Raw genomic sequence first — 18,255 nt, 5'->3', positions numbered from 1 at the left:
CGCGCGCAGGGCCGGCGGCCGGCCGCTCGGCGGCTCGGCCGCGCTGGCGCCCGGACGCAAGGCTTTGCGCGGTGCTCTCGCTGCCGGGACTTCAGCGACGGCGCCGCAGGGAGCACAGCCCGGTAGCCATCTTGAGAGCTCAGCCTTGGGAGGGCGCGTCTACGGCGGCCAGCAGGGCTCACGGCGGCCCGCGGGGACCTACGGCGGCCCGCGGGGGCCACGGCGGCTGCGGGAGGCTGCCAGCCACTCTGGCACTGGGCACTGTGTGTAGCGACTGCCCAGCGGTTCTTCTCAGGCTGGGACAGCTCCATGGACTGCTGCTCGTTAGTTACCCAGCTCGCGCGATCATTGCTGTTTTAAGTCGTTAGGAGGAGCCCGGAGCGGGGAGAAGGGGACTCTGGCGCCCCGGACTCATCCAGTCACACTGCGCCCAGTGTGTGAGGGCCCGGCACCGGGAGAGTGGACTGGTGCAGCCAGCAGTGACCGGGATCAAACGTTCAGCACGATTTGTACTGCATGTGATAAAGCCCCTTAAAGGTCCCACATTTGGGGAAGATTTTCTTCCATCACCTCGTCTGTTGTTTTTCCGCAAAGCTTTGAGACAGGGATGTCCTACCAGCTGAGCTGACTGCTGATTTCCGCGGGATGCGGAGACTTGCGTGGGCTGTGGGGACTATTGACGGATGACATTGACAGGCAATCCAGACTCTTCAATTTAGTTTATGACTTCTACCCTCCTTATTAAAACTTAATGTGAAAAAGATATTAAGCAAGTTACCTTCCTTTCTTTTCTTGCCCATCCTCACATGTAAAGATACTAGTGAGCAAATAAATGATCCAAGCCCAGCAAGAGTAAGGCCCTAGCGCTGGGGGGTGGGGGGTGAGGCGCGAGGGAGTCTTCAATAGCCTATGGACCGAATAATCTGCCCATTAATTGCAAAGAACAGACGAAATTCAGCATATCAAGGACAGGGCATTTCAGAACTCTTAACATATTTCTGAATTAGAGCAGCCTTTGGGGGAAGGGGATTAGTGACGTTACATTTTGGTGATCTGTTAGTTGAGACTAGATCCTTCTTATGCTTTGAAGAATAAAACCCTAACCTAGCATTTTATAAATAATGTCACAAGGAAGCTCCAATGTGGCCATACAAATCACAACCATACTGACAAGTGTTGCTAATGGAAACACCAAAAAACTTACAGATTCAAAAGATTGCTTTTTTCCTGAAAATAATTTATCCTGGATTCAGAACGCTGCTGGTCTTTCTGGTTTACTTGTTTGAGTGACACATGATTCTATTTTGCTAGGGAACCACAATTGTGCTTTTAAAATGTTAAGTCCATTAGGTGGTTATAGGTGTTAAAAATGCTGTTGTGCACATACATTTTAAAATTTTTATGAATAGTCTGTGATTTCTCTACATAAAATGGATTTTTAAAAAAAACTCATAGAAAAAGAGATCAGATTTGTGGTTAACATGGGGCAGGGGGCGGGGGGCAGGGGGTGGTGGCAGTGGGTGATTGGAGAAAGGTGGTCAAAAGGTACAAACTTCTAGTTACAAGATAAATAAGTGCTATGGATGTAATATACAGCATGATGACTATAGTTAACACTGTTGTATGATATATATGAAAGTTGTTAAGAGAGTAAATCCTAAGAGCTCTCATCATAAGGAAAAAAACCTTTTTTTTCTTTTTTTGCTTTCTTTTTTTATTGTATCTATAAGAGATACAATATTTGGGAGGCTAAATAAATTTATTACGGTAATCATTTCACAATACATGTAAGTCAAACCGTTATGCTGTACACCTTAAACTTATACAGTAGTGTATGTCAATCGTATCTCAATAAAACTGCGGAAAAATAAATGGATTTTTTCCACAAGTGGAAAAAAGCAATATGTGGATATTTCTTTATACTTTAATGACTTACTATGTGATTTGGGTTTTGCTGTACAGGTTTTCTTAGGATCTATAATGCTAATGTGACCATACAGTTGAAAAGTAGAAAAACTCTGATTTCTAGATTTGTTACTGACGTAACCCTAAATATTATGACACTTTCAGACATGTAACTGTATTCGTCTGCTTGGGTTGCCATAGCAAAATATCACAGACTAGGTGGCTTAAACAACGGAAATTTATTTCTCACAGTTCTGGGGCCTGGGAAGTCCAAGATCAAGGTACAGGCAAGGTAGATTTCTGATGGGAGCTCTCAGACTGGCTTGCAGACAGTGGCTGTGTCTTCACAGGTGGAGGGAGAAAGAGAGTGTGCTCTGGTGTCTCTTCTTATAAGGGTGCTAATCCTGTGGGATTAGGATCCTATGACCTCATTTAACCTCAATTACCTCGTAGAGGCCCTATCTCCAAATACAGTCATGTTGGGGGTGAGAGCTTCAACATACAAATTTTGGGAGGACACAGTGCAGTCCATAACACTAGTCTTGTAGCTTCTTCTCATCCTGATCTTCTTGACACTCTGTATTTATGGAATAGTTGACTATTCCCTTCTTTTGGCACTATTTTGTTTTCCTCCTATTTTTCTGACTCTGTTTCCATTATTGGTTCTTCTCTCATGGAGGATAGTGACATTCCCTATGGATCATTTCCTTTTCCCTGTGAAAAGAAAAAAAAGAGCTAACATTTCTTGAATGCCTATTAGGTGCTAGGTACATTATATATTCGTTCATTCAGTTACCAAATTTGTATTGAGTGCTAACTTTGTGCTAAAACGATCCAGACCACTAAGAAGACAAAGTTCCTACTTTCCTGGCATTTTCATTATGGGTAGAAAGATATAGAAAAATTAATGTATAACATGTGAAATGGTAACAAGTGCCAAAATAAAACACGAGAAGGATGAGAGTTCTATTTTTTGATGGGAGGTGGGGTGTGGTCATGGAAGGCCTTTCTGATAAGGTGACATTTGAACAGAGGCCAAAGGGAGTCAGCTGGAAATCAGGAGGAAGAGCATTGTGGTCAGAGGGGATAGCAGTGCAAATGCCCTGAGGTGAGAGCCTATCTGGTGTGTTTGAGGCCAGTGGGTGAAAGCAGCCTAATCCAGTGTGAGAGGAGGTCAGAGAGAAAGAACAGGCCAGATCACATAGGGCCTGAAAGTTAAGAAGCTTTTGCAACATTTTGAGCTGAGAATGACACGATCTAACTGACAATTTAAAATAATCACTGCCACTGCTGCAGTGGTACAGCAGGGTGGACGCTGGGAGACTAGTCGGGGCTATTAGAATAGTCCAGACAAAAGAAGCTGCCGGTGGTGAAAGTGGAGGAGGTTAGAGTGGTTATGTATAATGTCTACAAAACTCTGCCATTGCCTGGGACTATTAAGCAATTTAAAAAATCTGTATCTTGGGGGGAGATTCTGGGAAGATGACAGCAGCAGCATAATTGTTCAGTCTCAACATAAACACAGAGAAAGCAACTATAAAGTAAAACCAGAAACCCCTGCACAACATCTACAACAAATCTAAGTGAAACAGTATCCCCATGATCTCCAATACGTAGGCAAGTGGGAGCAAAGTCCCATAGCAGTCACAAGACCTGTGGTATCAGCACAGGGAATCAGTGAGGCAGCTGGAGAACTCCAGAATAGCCAGAAGGTTTCCACTGGAAGGCCCAGCCGGTCAGGTTGAGAACAGCAGGTGAAATAGGGAGGGGTGTTTGTCATCTCCAGTAGCATGAGCCTGCAAGGGGCTCCTTGTATGCCCTGAAGGGACTGGAACAACATAGCTGTGGGAACTCTTGAAACTGACCTACCAGGGCTTCCTTAAGGGGCCCACACTGAGAACAATCGCTGGGCATGGAAACAAAATTGAGCCAAATAGAGACAGAGGAAAAAGAAGGTCTAGAGAAAACTGGAGGACCAGAAAATCTCCAAAAGTAAGCTGACTTAAAAAATTTTACTACTACACTAGAAAAACAGAAGAGGTTCTCTGTGAAGTTAGAAAAGCAATCCTGAAAATTGCCTCCTTCAAAAAGTTCCAGAAAACCAATTTCATGTAAAAATAAGCAACAGGAAAGTATGGAAGTCAAATCCATAGAAGACTACTATAATGAAAAAGAGAATAAGAATAGAATGGCACTTCTACAGACAATAAAAGCACAGCAGAAAGACATGTCCCCTGAGCAGATCAAAGCTGACAGCCACTATTGAAGAGACACTAAGAGAATGATATGAACGAACTATGTAAACCAGAATTAGCAACACTCAAAAGGAAATGAACAAACTCAGGATAGAATTAGAAAGAAGAGAAAAAATTATTTCAGAAATAAAGACCAAGCTAAAATAAACCCAAGGGTGAGTAAATACATTTGTTGTTGCCTGAAGAGAAGTGGAAGATGAAAAGGAGGAAAATTTTAAAAATCAATGAAGAGAGATTAAAAAAAGATCAGAGAGAATGTGGCAAATATTGAGGCTAGGCAAAGGAGATCCAGCATAAAGATAATAGGAGTCCCTGGGAAAAAAGGGAGGAGGGGGAATAAGGAAACAGAACAAATACTACAAACTATAATTTTTACAAGAAAAGTTCCTTGAAATAAAAAATATATATATTTGCAACTACTCATTGAAAGAACACACTGCACCTGAGAAAATCAGCCTAGAATTATCAACACTAAAACACATTCTTGCAAAACTACTGGACTTTAAAGAAAAAATAATGCAATTTTTTTGTGTATCTAGACAAAGGGAGCAAGTGGCTTTTAGGTGAAAGAAAATTAGATTATCATCAAACTTTTTGGCAGCAATGCTTTATGCCAGAAGAAAATGGAGCAACATATTTAAGGTACTCAAGGAAAGAAAATGTGAGTGGATAATAATTGCAGTGGATTGAAACACATCATGTATGTTTAAACCCATGAGATCATAATGGTATATATATACATATATATTTTTTAAATCTATCAGTCACTTTCAAAGGATAAGAGAACCAATTCAATATCTTGAAAACTGGCAAATAAATGGAAAAAAATTAATCATTATCCTTGCAGTACAGTATGGACTGTACCACTGTATAAGCAAACAGTAGGTGGAAGGAATTATCTCTTTATAAAGTATTCTAACTAATAAAAGAAAAAGAAATAATAAGATTCGAGTATCACAATTTTCAACCTCCTGTGAATTAAGAGACCTAGGCATTGAGTATCAATAGCCGCTGACATCCCAAAGAGAGACAAGTAGACATATGTGCCAAAGGATGAAAGAAGCAACACGGGTCAAACAGCCTTGCCAAAGGGATTGAACCTAAGCCTGAATAAGCCTCTGAATTCTCCTGCCAACTTACAGGAACAGTGGGACATGTCAAACTGCACATGAATATTCAACCAGTAAAATTTAGACTGTGGGAAACTTTGCAAGACAAATAGCCCATGTTCTTCCACAGATAAATTGTAAGGAAGAGAAGGGATAGAGAGGAAGCCAGCAAATGAAACAAAACAAAACAAAAAAGAGCGAGAGACTAAACTATAGTGCTAAGGAACATTCGGGTGATAAAACTATAATGAAATGCAAGTGTGCTGATTTTAAAACAATCTGCAAAATTTTAAACACTCCTCCCATATAGGACCCCTCCCCTTGAATCTGGGCTGGCCTTAGTCACTCACCTGTAACCGAGAGAATGCAATGGAAGTGACTCTGCATGACTTCTGAGGCTAGGTCATGAAAATGATGACATTACCTCCTTGCTCGCCGGGACACTCACTTTTGGAGCTCTGAAGTACTATGTAAGAAATCTGATTTCTCTGAGGCTGCCATGCTGTGAGGAAGCCCAGGCCACATGGAGAGGCCATGTGTAAGTGCTCTGGTGGAGAGCTCTAGCTGAGATTCAGAGCCCAGCTGACAGCCAGATCAACTCCCAGACGTGTGAGGGAAGATGCTTCTGGATGATTTCAACTTCTAGCTGTTGAATCACCCCCAGACTCCAGCTGAATCTTCCCAGCTTAAACACCATGAAAGAGAGAGAGTAGTGTGCTATAGCCACTGGCTTGCAGGAGCCAATTGTTAGCATCTTTTCCCAGCTCCACATTCAGTGATGTCACCTGGGTAGCTTGAGATTGGTCATGGTAGGAATATTCATACCATGGAAATCAGCAAACACTACAAATTAGGGGGCATTTCTGTTGTGCTTTGTCTGAATTCCTGATCTACAGCATCCACGAGCATAATAAAATGGGTGTTTTAAGCCACCTAGTTTTGGAGTCATTGTTTTACAACAAGAAAGTGATTACTATAAAAGGATAGTGGTTACTTTTGCGGGGAGGAAAGTGGTTGGGATTGGAACTTCTGAAACTTCTGAGGTGGCTGGCAAATTCTATTAATATGGGTGGTGGTTATAAGGATGTTTCTCTTACAATAATTAAATCATTTATTTGTTTTGTGTTATTTTCTGTATCAGTTTTATAATAAAAATTTCTTTGACTCAGTGTTTTTTTTTATGTGGGACATAGTAGGATGATGACTTCATTTCTCTTTATTTCCAATATATATCCAGCAAAATGCATTTTTGATATGGAATAACTCTATGACAACACTAACAGTTTAATTTTAAAATTTGGAAGCCTAAATTATGGAAACATATAGGAGCCTCATGGTGATACAACATATATTCAGAAAATAAGCAATCATACATTCTTAAAGGAGCAAGCCATTTATAATGAGGTCTTTTGATAGTTAAATTAACTCCCCTTGATCAAATTAAAAATGAGCTTACTTTAAGTTTGTATCAAATATCATATTGTAACATTTACAAGTGTGCCAGAGTTTATGGGATATAAGAATAAAAATCTTCTTCCTATGTCTCTTATTACGTTTTACATAGAACAGAAATATACTTCTAATTTATTTAGTAAGACAATTTTATACTAAATGCTTTGAACATACACAATGTTCATGTTTTAATGTACTAGATACTGCTAGATTTGATCAGATTGAACATTAGTCCCTAACATTTAGTTTCCCATATTTAGCAAAATTAGAATGATATTGGAATAATAATAACATAATAACAAGGATCCTGGCACAGTGCCCTGCATAATAGGCCCTCAATATTTGAGTTGTACTGACTTGGAAGCGTAAATAAATAGTTATATGGTATGATTTCAGGTGTGCAAGAAAGGTCCCTGCCACGAGTTCTGAACTTCCACATTTAGTATTTACTCATTTGGGTCTGTAAGACAAACATCTTCAGAAAAAAATCACATCCCCTTCAACCAACCTTGACAGGAAACAGGCGTCACAAATCCCAGAGAGACTTATGGGAACGGATTCAGGTCCCATACCTGAGGTAAGGGGGGTGCTGTGTATGAATGGAGAACTGGAGAATTCCAAAGATAAGCTTTGCCTTTTTAAGACCCGCTTTTTTGAGCTGTCATAGGTTCTCCAGCTTATTCTGAGAAATCTCTTTTTCTAGGATGTGGCAAAGGGCTGAAAGTTTTCGTGGCACAAAAGCAAAGATTTAGGAAGAGGTAAATGTAATGAGTTAAGCATTGGCTCAAATAACACATGTAGCAGGACTGATTAAAAAATCTCGGTGTAGTGCTATACAAATAAGCAATAGTTTTATTTATTAAATAAATGTTATCATTTATTAATTTCAAAGCCCCATCATCCGTGCAACGGCATACTTTTTGATAAATCCAGCCCAGTTCAGGGATTCTAATCTATTAAAATCTCAGTCTCATTTAGATGTTAGTTATCTCTGATCGCTACCTTTGGCATAACTGCAGTGAACTCTCTCTCTCTCTCTCTCTCCTTCCTTGCCAGTTTATGGCAATATGACAGTCTGAACCTCAGATGAGAATGGGTGTAATGGTCTCCTATTTTGTGATCATCTCCCATTTCTATCTGACACCCCTGCCCCCCACCCACCACCAATTCCTGGAGACTCTACCCAATGGTTCTTTCTGGGTAGGAGGCACTTCACCAAAGTAACAGCTGTTAGTTAGTCAGTCCAGCCATGATGCTGGCCTCTATGTGTGCTCCTGAGACCTCACAAGTGATGTTCTTGGGGGATGGTGAGGGTCCAGCTCTAACTTCTGTGAATGTTGGTGGCCTCTGCTCTAGCCAGAGAAGACCCCTTTCTGCCCCTTTCGTACAGTCAAGAGTGGTGGTGCTAGGGTGGCCTTAAGGGTTCCTAGGGAGTGCGCCCTCTCCCCGACCCCTGCTTAGGGGGCCGAGCACTATGGTGGGTCTTTGAACTTACATTGTTGAAGCACAACACCCTGTGTTCTCTGCCTTGAATAGTCTCTCTGGTTCTTGATAATTCCCACTGTGAACACGTATCTATTAGGTTTTAGCCACAGCTTTGCACAAGCCATTGCACAGACAGAGGTACAATTCATTTGTATTTGTTCTCAAGGAGTGTATGACAACAGGAAGAGGCATACTGGATACTTTATTTTGACATATTAACAAAACTCTTGGTCAACCTAAACTATTACAGTGTGATCTTTGATGTGGTCTTGTACTTTTTTTTTCATTGTGTAATTTTAAGACATAAAACATTAAAACATAAAACAAACAAAAACCCATAAAAAACGTATGATGTTTGTGGCTCCTTTCCACTTCTCACTCCTTGCACCTCATAATTTTATTTTTCTTCTCCTCTACCCTTCCATTTTTTCATGTTTGCTTTCTCTTTAATTTCTCTTTCTTACATAGTTGCTTACTCCTTGAGTAACTTATTGGCATCTTAGGCTATTTGGTGGCCCTCAGAAATAAAGAGTTTGTAGAATCTTGTATACTGATTAAGTGATATATCTCAATTGGAGTATTATCACTTTCATTTGATCCTACTCCAACTAAAAAAACTAACTTTACTAACATATGCTACCAAAATATTACTTTAAGTTTAGTGCATTAAATTTTAAGTTAATCATAAGTCCAAATTGACAAATATTTTAAATGAAAACGTTTTCAGAAATTGATGATGTTTAGATGACCAAGGTGGTACTCATTAGTGGTTTTGATTTAAAAATCAAAGAAACGAGACATGTTAGCATTCAGTTTCTGTGGAGGTTTTCTCTTGCTTAACCTTCTGTTCTTCCTTTGTAACTCCAGACACAACTACTAAGTTACTTACACTGCTGGCATGCCCAGGTCTATCTAATTTGCCCTGAAAGGCTTTAGCACTCCTAGGATGGCCATGTAAACTTTTTGACCTTAAAGATGGGAATCCCAAAGTTTGGTCTGTTTTCACAGACAGTAAGTTTTCCTTTCCAGTTCTGTCAGTAACAGCTAGAGATAAACGAGAAATTTGAGGGACTGTTTCAGAAACACAGTTTTCATCTTCAGTATCTGTAAATTGTTCTTTATGCTTGGCTTGCATTGCAGCATCTGACACCATGAAAGGAATATCTGTACTGTGAGAACGTGTAATCTTTCTAACTTGATATTTCCATTCTGTCATCCATTGTTGAATTGTAGAGGGGCCTGCTTGGTCCATGACTGAACTGTAATCCGTGCTGCGGTTGTTAACCCCGCTGACCAGCTTTCTTCCACGGGAATATACAAAGCTTCTGGACTTCATTGTTTTACAAGCATTGAACGTTTCCTCAGGGTAATAGCGTGTCATTTTTGTTTCTTCCAGGGGATGGGAAATAGTGCCTTCTATCTCTGTTGTTTCCACTGTTAGCTGAGTGTTTTGAAAATCTGATTTGTTCTGTCCATTCATAACATCAGTTTGATTTAAACTTGGGGAAATAGTTTCTTCTCTTTTGGAGTCTGTCTGCCTTTCATCATCTTCAGCTGAAATCCCAATATCTGGACCTAATTTCAGCTCTGAGGTGTACTTTACGTTGTCGAATGCAAGTTGACTGCACTCTGGTGTTGCTGGTATGCTCGTGCTGGATAGAAGGTGAAGGCTGCCTTGACGCTCTGGTATCAGATGCGTTTTCAGGTCCTTCTCTTCCTTCATACGGAAGGAACCAGTTTTTTTCCTGAATCCTGTCCCTGCTGGCTTAGAGAGAGAAGTATCCTCACACAACAGCTCCTCTCCATTAAAATGATATCTACACACGCTGTAGCCATCAGCGCTGCCGATGCTGCTTTGCCTTAAAAGAAAAGTTGCATCGCATTCAGAAGAAGCTCGGGACCGTGTCTGTATCAGGTCGGACCTGTCAATTCCCGCAAGATTTTCCAGAGCGTTTACCATTCTGCTAGATAATTCTTCTAGTTGAGAAAGCCGAAGGTCAACAGTCTGTAGAGAAGTTTTCATAAAATTTTCTCGTTCATTGATTTCTTCCAACCTCATTGACATATTTTCAACTCTGGTGAATACAAAGGGATAGGTTTATTAACCTGAGATTAATTAAATATTTAAAACAAAAATATTATAGTGTTGTTATATAATTTTTCAGTTTTTTGAGAATCATGGAACTCACTGGGTATATTTTCACACTTCATGCATTCCTAATATAACTACTAAAAATTAGTGACGAGCATCAGAAAATAATAGAAATACAGTTAACACATATAGTACTATTTACCATTCGTTGTTCTACATGCCTTACGTAGTCATTAATAAGTACTCACTGAGGTACCATTCTGGGCTTGTTTAATCCTCACAACCCTATGAGGTAGGCCATATGAGGTAAGAACTATTATCATCATCCCCATTTTACAGAGGAGGAAATAAAGTCGTGGAAAGGGTAACTAATTTTCCCAAGTTCGCCCAGCTGGTGAACAGTGCAGCTGGGATTCGAATGCACACAATGCACCTCCAGCATTTGCTCCAGCTTTAGTCTCTTAGCTGGTGCATCACATCACCTCTGATAATAAAGGAAGATACTAGCACTTAGGTTTTTGAGTTTTGACCATAGTCACTGGCAATTAATGGTTATGGTGACAAAATAAATAAATTAAACTCCTTATTTGAAGTTTCTGGGGATTACAGAAAATGAATTGTTAATAATTAAGTTCAGATTATCAGATGGTTTACTTAAGGGACAAGAGGTCATTTAATTGTCTAAAGAATAGCAGTAACGTTAAATTGCTCATTGTATTTAATAATTAGTATTCTCTTAATGGGGTTGTGAGAAAGAAAGATCATGGCAGATTATAAATATATGCTGTTAGATTTTTTTTAAATCCTAGAAGATCAGGCAACAGCTTATGAGACCATAACGTTGCCTGAATTAAACCGTGCTGGTATAGACTATGTTTTGTATTTCAAGAATACATACAGTATGAAGTCTTTCAACTGGTTCATGAAATTTAACTCTAAAAGGCAGCAAGGTATTCCCAGGACTTAGGACTGTCTTCTAAAAGTTGAATTTGTCCCTAGGGTGGCTGGGGCAGAGAGAATCCTGGTGCCCAGTCGGGAGCCTCTGGGCCCTCTGACCTGGGCAGTGTGGTTGTCTGTTCCAGCAGATTCATTCCTGTGTGAAGGCAAACACTTCAGTCTGAATTTTTTATGCTCTGGTTTTCTATCTTTTCATGGAAATGTACAGGCAGTCTCTAGGATCACCCAGTTGGCACTGAGTCTGCTTCTAGTAGGTCTTTGCTGTCGTCTCGATGTATCCTTATAAATTCCCTCACCTGTTCTTACTTTCCTCTTGTCCACTTCTTGATCACCTGCTGCTCTTCTTTGCACCAAGTTGCTGCTCTCTGCCTGACTACGTCTCCTGTACTCTCCTCACTCCGTGCTGCTTCTGCAGCTGTCTTGCCCTACTTTCTCCCAGAGCTGCTTTTGCTAATGCTGTTCTTCTGTTGGCCACATTGACAGCTGCGCTCCGATGTGTGGGAGAGTCCTTGGCTTCTATTCTTAACTCTTTTCATGGGGAAAGGACTATTTATATGCCCCTTAGGAAACCACATCATTTGAGCAGGAAGGGTCTGGCTTCCTGGAAGTTTGCCACCAGGAGGACCAAATTCGCCAAATTCACAGTGTATGAGAAGTCCTAATGTCCTTCTTTTAAAGCTTATCCATACTATAGGTTCTAAGGGTTCTCCTCTTACATTTCAAGGGCCAACAGAAGAACTTTTCACTATGAATTTTCCATTACTTCAACTAAGACTTGGTTTTCTCTGTTAAATGTAATGTCTCCTTGCTCACTTCAAATCTATTATCCTTGATGATTTCTTTTGTGTTAAAAACCACATAGCCTCTGTAACAGTCAAACTTGAGGTCATTTAACAAACACTACATTTAACGATAATGCAGCTGTGCAAAATTTTAAAAATAAATAAGCTGGTGAAATGTAGATAAGTATCTTTCCTTTCAAATCTTTTATAATTCTCTGCCTTTTTTTTTCTTGCATCACCTAATCCACATAACAGCATTGCAGGCCACTCACACAAAAGAAAGAAACCTGAAAGTCATCTGATTCTTTAGTCTCCCTTACACCTCTCTAACCTCCCCTCCCCCTGCACTGAATAAGTTACCACTCTCTGTGGTAGGACTCCTCTTTAAGGAGTTTCTCAAATCTCCCATCCCTACTGCCACTCCCTCAGGTGAAGCTACGGAAGAAACATGCTTCATGATGTGCCTTAGATTAAGAAAATTGTCAGATGCGTATTTCAAGCTCATCATACACAGCTACAGCGTGGAGACAGCACATTTTAAATGGCTATGCCAAATCAAGGGAAGTTGTATTGAGTTTTTATAGTATGCGTGAAAGGAGAAGGGAAAAAATAAGTTTAAGTTCACATATCTGAAATGATTAACAAAAAGGATGAATGAGGAACTATCTCCTATGCTAGCCATGTTTTGTGACTCCCTACAATTACTCAAAATGTGTTTCACAAATCTTGACATCTATACAAGGAGTGATTTTCATTTCAGATGGGGAAAGACAGGCTATCCAGGAAATAATTTGACAAGAGTCCCACATCTGCTTACACACTGAGTGGCAGGAAAACATATAAGAGAAATCTATCATTTGTGACAGAGCTCATAGTGAGATATGAGCTTTCCTAGCTTTCAACATCTTAATTCTTCTCTCCTTTCAACACAGAGGGAAATATTTTTTAGCACAGTACAGAATACAGAAGTATTCTAGGTCCAAAGTAATTTTCTTGGCTTTCCCATTAAATAAAGTTGATTCCCTCTTAAAGACATATTCCCAATATGTCATATTTCTAATTTCATGTTTTTTTTTTAAATTATCATACAGTAAATTGACTGTTTTTTCTTTTGGTGACAGTTCTATGAATTTTAACACATGTATAGCTTTCCATAACCAACATCATGATCAGGATCCAGAGTAATTCCATCACCCCCAAAACTCCCTCATGCCATACCTTTATAGTCACACCCTCCCCCACCTCCAATCCCAGCAACCACTCGTCAGTTCTCCATCCCTATAGTTTTATCTTTTTGAGAATGTCAAGTAAAAGAATTATACAGTAGGTAACCTTTTGAGACTAGCTTCTTTCAGCATAATGTCTTTGAGATTCATGCAAGTTGTCGCATGTATCAATCATTCATTCTTTTTTATTGCCAAGTAGTATTACATGGTATGGATGTACCACAGTATCTGTTGAAGGACATTTGGGTTATTTCCATTTTTTTGGCAAGTATGAAAGGAGCTGCTATAAACGTTTATATACAAGTTTTGTGTGAACACAGGTTTCTTTTTTTTTAAATTGTTTTTATTGAGATATAATTGACATATAACATTGTGTAAGTTTAAGGTGTACAATGTATTGATTTGACACACTTATATATTGCAATATGATTACCACTGCAGAGTGAGCCAACACCAATATCACGTCACATAATTATCATTTCTTTTTTGTGATGGGAACAATTAAGATCTAGTCTCTTAGCAAGCTTGAAGTTTATAATACAGTATTGTTATCTATAATCACTATACTGTGCATTAGATCTCCAGGACTTATTTACCTACTGGTTGTAAGTTTGTACCCTTAAACAACATCTCCCTGGTTCCCCTACCCTCTAGCCTCTGGTAACCATCATTCTACTCTCTGTTTTTACAAGTTGGGCTTTTTTAGATTCCACATATAAGTGACATCATACAGTATTTATCTTTCTCTTTCTGACTTATTTTACTTAGCATAATGCCCTCAACTTCCATCCATGTTGTCACAAATGGCAGGATTTCCTTCTTTCGTATAACTGAATAATATTCCATTGTGTGTGCGTGTGTGTATATGTATATACACCACATCTTCTTTATCCATTCATCCATTGACAGACACTTCGGTTGTTTCCACACTTGGCTACTGTGACTAATGCTGCAATGAACATGGGAGTGCATAGGTCTCTTTAGTAACTTGTTTTCATTTCCTTTGGATGTATACCTAGAAGTGGGATTGCTGGATTGTATGGTAGTTTTATTTTTAGTTTTTTAAGAAACTTCCATACTGATTCCCATAGTGGCTGAACCAACAGTTTTAATTTCTCTAGGATAAAAACCTAGGGGTGGGATTACTGGTTCATATGGTTAAGTGTATGGTAAACTTCATAAGAAACTGTCAAACTGGTTTTTCAGAGTGACTGACCAGTCTATATTCCCACAGCAACATATGAGAGTTCCAGTTGCTTAGTGTCCTTGTTGGCACTTGGTATTGTCCATTTTTTTTATTTTAGCTGTTGTAATATGTGTGTAGAGGTATCTCATTATGATTTTAATTTGCATTTCACTAATAACTAATAATGTTGAGCATCTTTTCATGGGCTTATTTGCCAAACTTGTATCCTCTCTGGTGTGTCTATTCTAATCTTTTGCCCATTTTCCAATTGGGTCATTTTTTCCCTTACTATTGAGTTTTGAGAGTTCTTTAGATATTCAGTACACAAGTCCTATATCAGATATGTGATTTGCCTATGTTTTCTCCCAGTCTGTACCTTGTTTCTCATTGTCACAGCCATGTCTTTTGCAGAGCAAAAGTTTTTCATTTTGATGAAATCCAGTTTACCACTTTTTTCTTTTATGGATCATGCTTTTGGTATCATGTTTAAGAATTCTTTGTCTAATCCCAGGTCATGAAGATTTTCTCCTGTATTTCCTTCTAAAAATTTTATGGCTTTATGTTTTACATTTAGATATGATCCATTTTTTGTTTTTGTATGTGTCAAGGTCCAATTTTTGCATATGAATGTCCACCTGTTCTAATACCATTTGTTGAAAAGACTATTCATTCTCCATTGAATTACTTTTACACTTTTGAAAAAAATCAATTAGCCATATTTGAGTGAGTCTACTTCTGGGCACTTTATTCTGTTCCATTTATATATGTGTCTATCCCTTCACCATTACCACACTGTTTTCATTACTATAGCTTTACAGTAAGTCTTAAGATTGGGTGATGCGATTCCTCTAATATTATTCTTCTGTTTCGAAATTGTTTTAGATATTCTAGTTCCTTTGCTTTTCTATTTAAATTTTAAAACTAGCTGACCTACATCTAAAAAATATCTTACTTTTGTATTTTGATTGGTATTATGTTAAATCTATAGATCAATTCAGGGATAAATGGTGTGTGTACTATATTGAATATGATATGTTTCTCCATTTCTTTAGGTCATCTTTGATTTCTTTCATCAGCATTTTCTGCATACAGATCCTGTCCATGTTTTATTAGGTTTATATCTCTAAGCATTTCATTTTTATTGGAGTTCTTGTAAAATGGTATTGTTTTAAAAATTTTGGTTTCCAATTATGCATTGCTAGTATGTAGAAATAAGATTGATTTTTGTGTGTAAATCTTGTATTCTGTACCTTGCTAAATTCACATGTCACTTCTGGGAGATTTTTGTATGTTTGTTTAGTTTTATTTTTTAAAGATTTTATGTGTTTTTTCTACATAAGCAATCATGTCATCATATCCCATAAATAGGGATAGTTTCATTTATTCCTTTTCAAGATATGTTTCTTTTATTTCTTTTTCTTGCTTTATTGCACTGGTTAAGACTTCTAGTACATTGTTGAATAGCAGTAATAGAATGGTCATCCTTGCCTTGCTTCACTTTTAGGGAGAAAGCACTCAGTCTTTCACTAAATTAGCTGTAGGTTTTTGGTAAATGCCATTTAACAGATTGAGGAATGGATGTTGAATTTTGTCATATGCTTTTTCTGCACCAATTTATATGATCATGTGTCTTTTCTTCTTTAAACTGTTGATATGGTGGATTACACTGATTGATTTTCAATTACTGAACAGCTTTTCATTCCTGAGACAAACTCTACCTGGTCATGGCTAGATTCAGTTGCTAATATTTTGTTGTGAATTCTTGTGTCTGTGTTCATAAGGGATATTGGTCTTTGATTTTCTTTTTCAGTCCTGTTTATCTGGTTTTTGTATAAGGGTAATGCTGGCCTCAGAAATAAGTTGGGAAATGACTATATATCATTTACTATAGATTTTATAGTTGTTGTTCTAGGGATTATAAAATACATGGTAACATTTCACAGCCTACTTAGCATCACTTCAATTGGAATGTAGGAACTTTACCACAATATAGGTCCATTTTCTGTCCACTCCTTTATGCTATAGTTGTCTTATGCGTTACATCAACATGTACTAAGAACCCCATCAGACAGTATAATTTTTGCTTTCAACTCTCAAGCATACTTTAAAGGACTTAAGAGGGGAAGATTCATCTTGTATTTACTATTCTGATGTTCTTCCTTCATTTCTGATGTGCCAAGTTTATTTCTGGTATCATGTTCTTCTGTCTGAAGAATTTCCTGTAGTAATTCTTTTAGACCCTGTCTGCTGGCAATGAATTCTCTTAGTTTTCCTCTGTCTGAGAATGTCTTTATTCATTCCTGAAGGATATTTTTGTTGAGTATAGAATTTTGTTGACAGATCTTCTCTTTCAGCTTTAAAAACATGGTGCTACTTCCTCCTGGCCTTCATAGTTTCTAATGAGAAATCTGCCATCATTCACATTGCTGTTCTCCTATAAGTAATGTGCCATTTTTTTCTGGCTGCTGTCAATTTTTTTTTCATTGTCTCTTGTTTTCAGCAGTTTCTAACATGTTTCTGGAGGTGAGTTTCTTTCAGTTAATCCTGTTTAGCATTTGCTAAATTTCTTTAATCTGTAGGTTTATGTCTTTCACCCAATTTGGTAAGTTTTAGTTATTATTTTTTAAAATATTATTTTCTTCACCACACTCTTTCTCTTTGCTTACTGGGACTCTGATGACACAAATGTTGTACCTTTCCTTGTTGTCCCCAAAATAAAGAGCCTTGATGCTCTTTATTTTTCAGTCTATTTACTCTCTGTTGTTCAAATTGGGTAATTTCTACTGATATATCTTCAAGTTTATTGATTCTTTCCTCTGTCATCTCTGTTATGCTATTGAGTCTATCTAATGAGATTTTCATTTCACTTATTGTATTTTTCAGTTCTAAAATTTTCATTAGTTCTTCTTTATATCTTCTATTTTTTAACGCAAACTGTCTATATTTTTCTATTAGTTTCAAGATTCCTTGCAATTTTGTCCAAGTATTTTTATAATAGATGCTTTAAAGTATTTGTAAGACAGTTCCAACCTCTGTGTTATCAAGATAACAGATTAGCATTTATTGATTATCTTTTTCCCATGTGAGTTGAGATTTTCTGGATTCTTCATGTTCCAAGCTATTTTGGATTATATCCTGGCCATTTTGAATATTATGTCATGTGACTTGAAGTCTTGTTTAAATCCTAAAGAGAATGTTGATATTTTTGTTTTAGTATATGATTGACCTGGTTAGGTTCAAGCTGCAAGTTCCAACATGATTTCTGTGGGCTATAGTTCCAATTTCAGTTCAGTTTTCAAAGCCTTTGCAGTGCTTTTGGGATCTTTCCTGTGTGTGTGCAGCCCAGTGATGAGTTTGGGCCCCTGGCTGTGGTCTGTTCATTAGTTCAGTACTCAGTGCCTGTGAGATCTTTCTTCTTTTTTACTATAGGCATTTTCAGTTATAAATGTTCTTTTGAGTACTGCTTTTGCTGCATCCCATAAGTTTTGGCCATAGTGTGTTTTAATTTTTGTTTACCTTGAAGTATTTTCTTTCTTTCCTTTTTTTTTTTGTGTGTGAGGAAGATTAGCCCTGAGCTAACATCCGATGCCAACCCTCTTCTTTTTGCTGAGAAAGATTGGCCCTGGGCTAACATCCATGCCCATCTTCCTCTACTTTATATGAGATGCTGCCACAGCATGGCTCAACAAGTGGTGCATCAGTCTGCGCCTGGGATCTGAACCTGTCAACCCTGGGCCACCGAAGCAGAGTGCGTGAACCTAACTGCTATGCCACTGGGCTGGCCCCATCTTTCCTTTTTTTTAAAA

General features: G+C 38.4%; 1 protein-coding gene across 1 annotated transcript in view; it reads right to left on the bottom strand.

Moving 5' to 3' along the window:
* Window positions 1-8,968: 8,968 nt before the first annotated feature.
* TRPM1 (transient receptor potential cation channel subfamily M member 1) overlaps window positions 8,969-18,255 on the bottom strand; it is a 148,436-nt gene continuing 139,149 nt past the window's right edge. The window contains 1 exon segment of the mRNA XM_058542269.1: window positions 8,969-10,281. Coding sequence (XP_058398252.1) covers window positions 9,009-10,281 — 1,273 coding nt within the window. The 3' untranslated portion in view covers window positions 8,969-9,008.

This window comes from Diceros bicornis, chromosome 5 (genome assembly GCF_020826845.1).
Source record: "Diceros bicornis minor isolate mBicDic1 chromosome 5, mDicBic1.mat.cur, whole genome shotgun sequence".
Taxonomy (NCBI): Eukaryota; Metazoa; Chordata; class Mammalia; order Perissodactyla; family Rhinocerotidae; genus Diceros; species Diceros bicornis.
The sequence above is the reverse complement of the archived record's forward strand: the minus strand, read 5'-3'. Positions and strand labels throughout refer to the sequence as shown.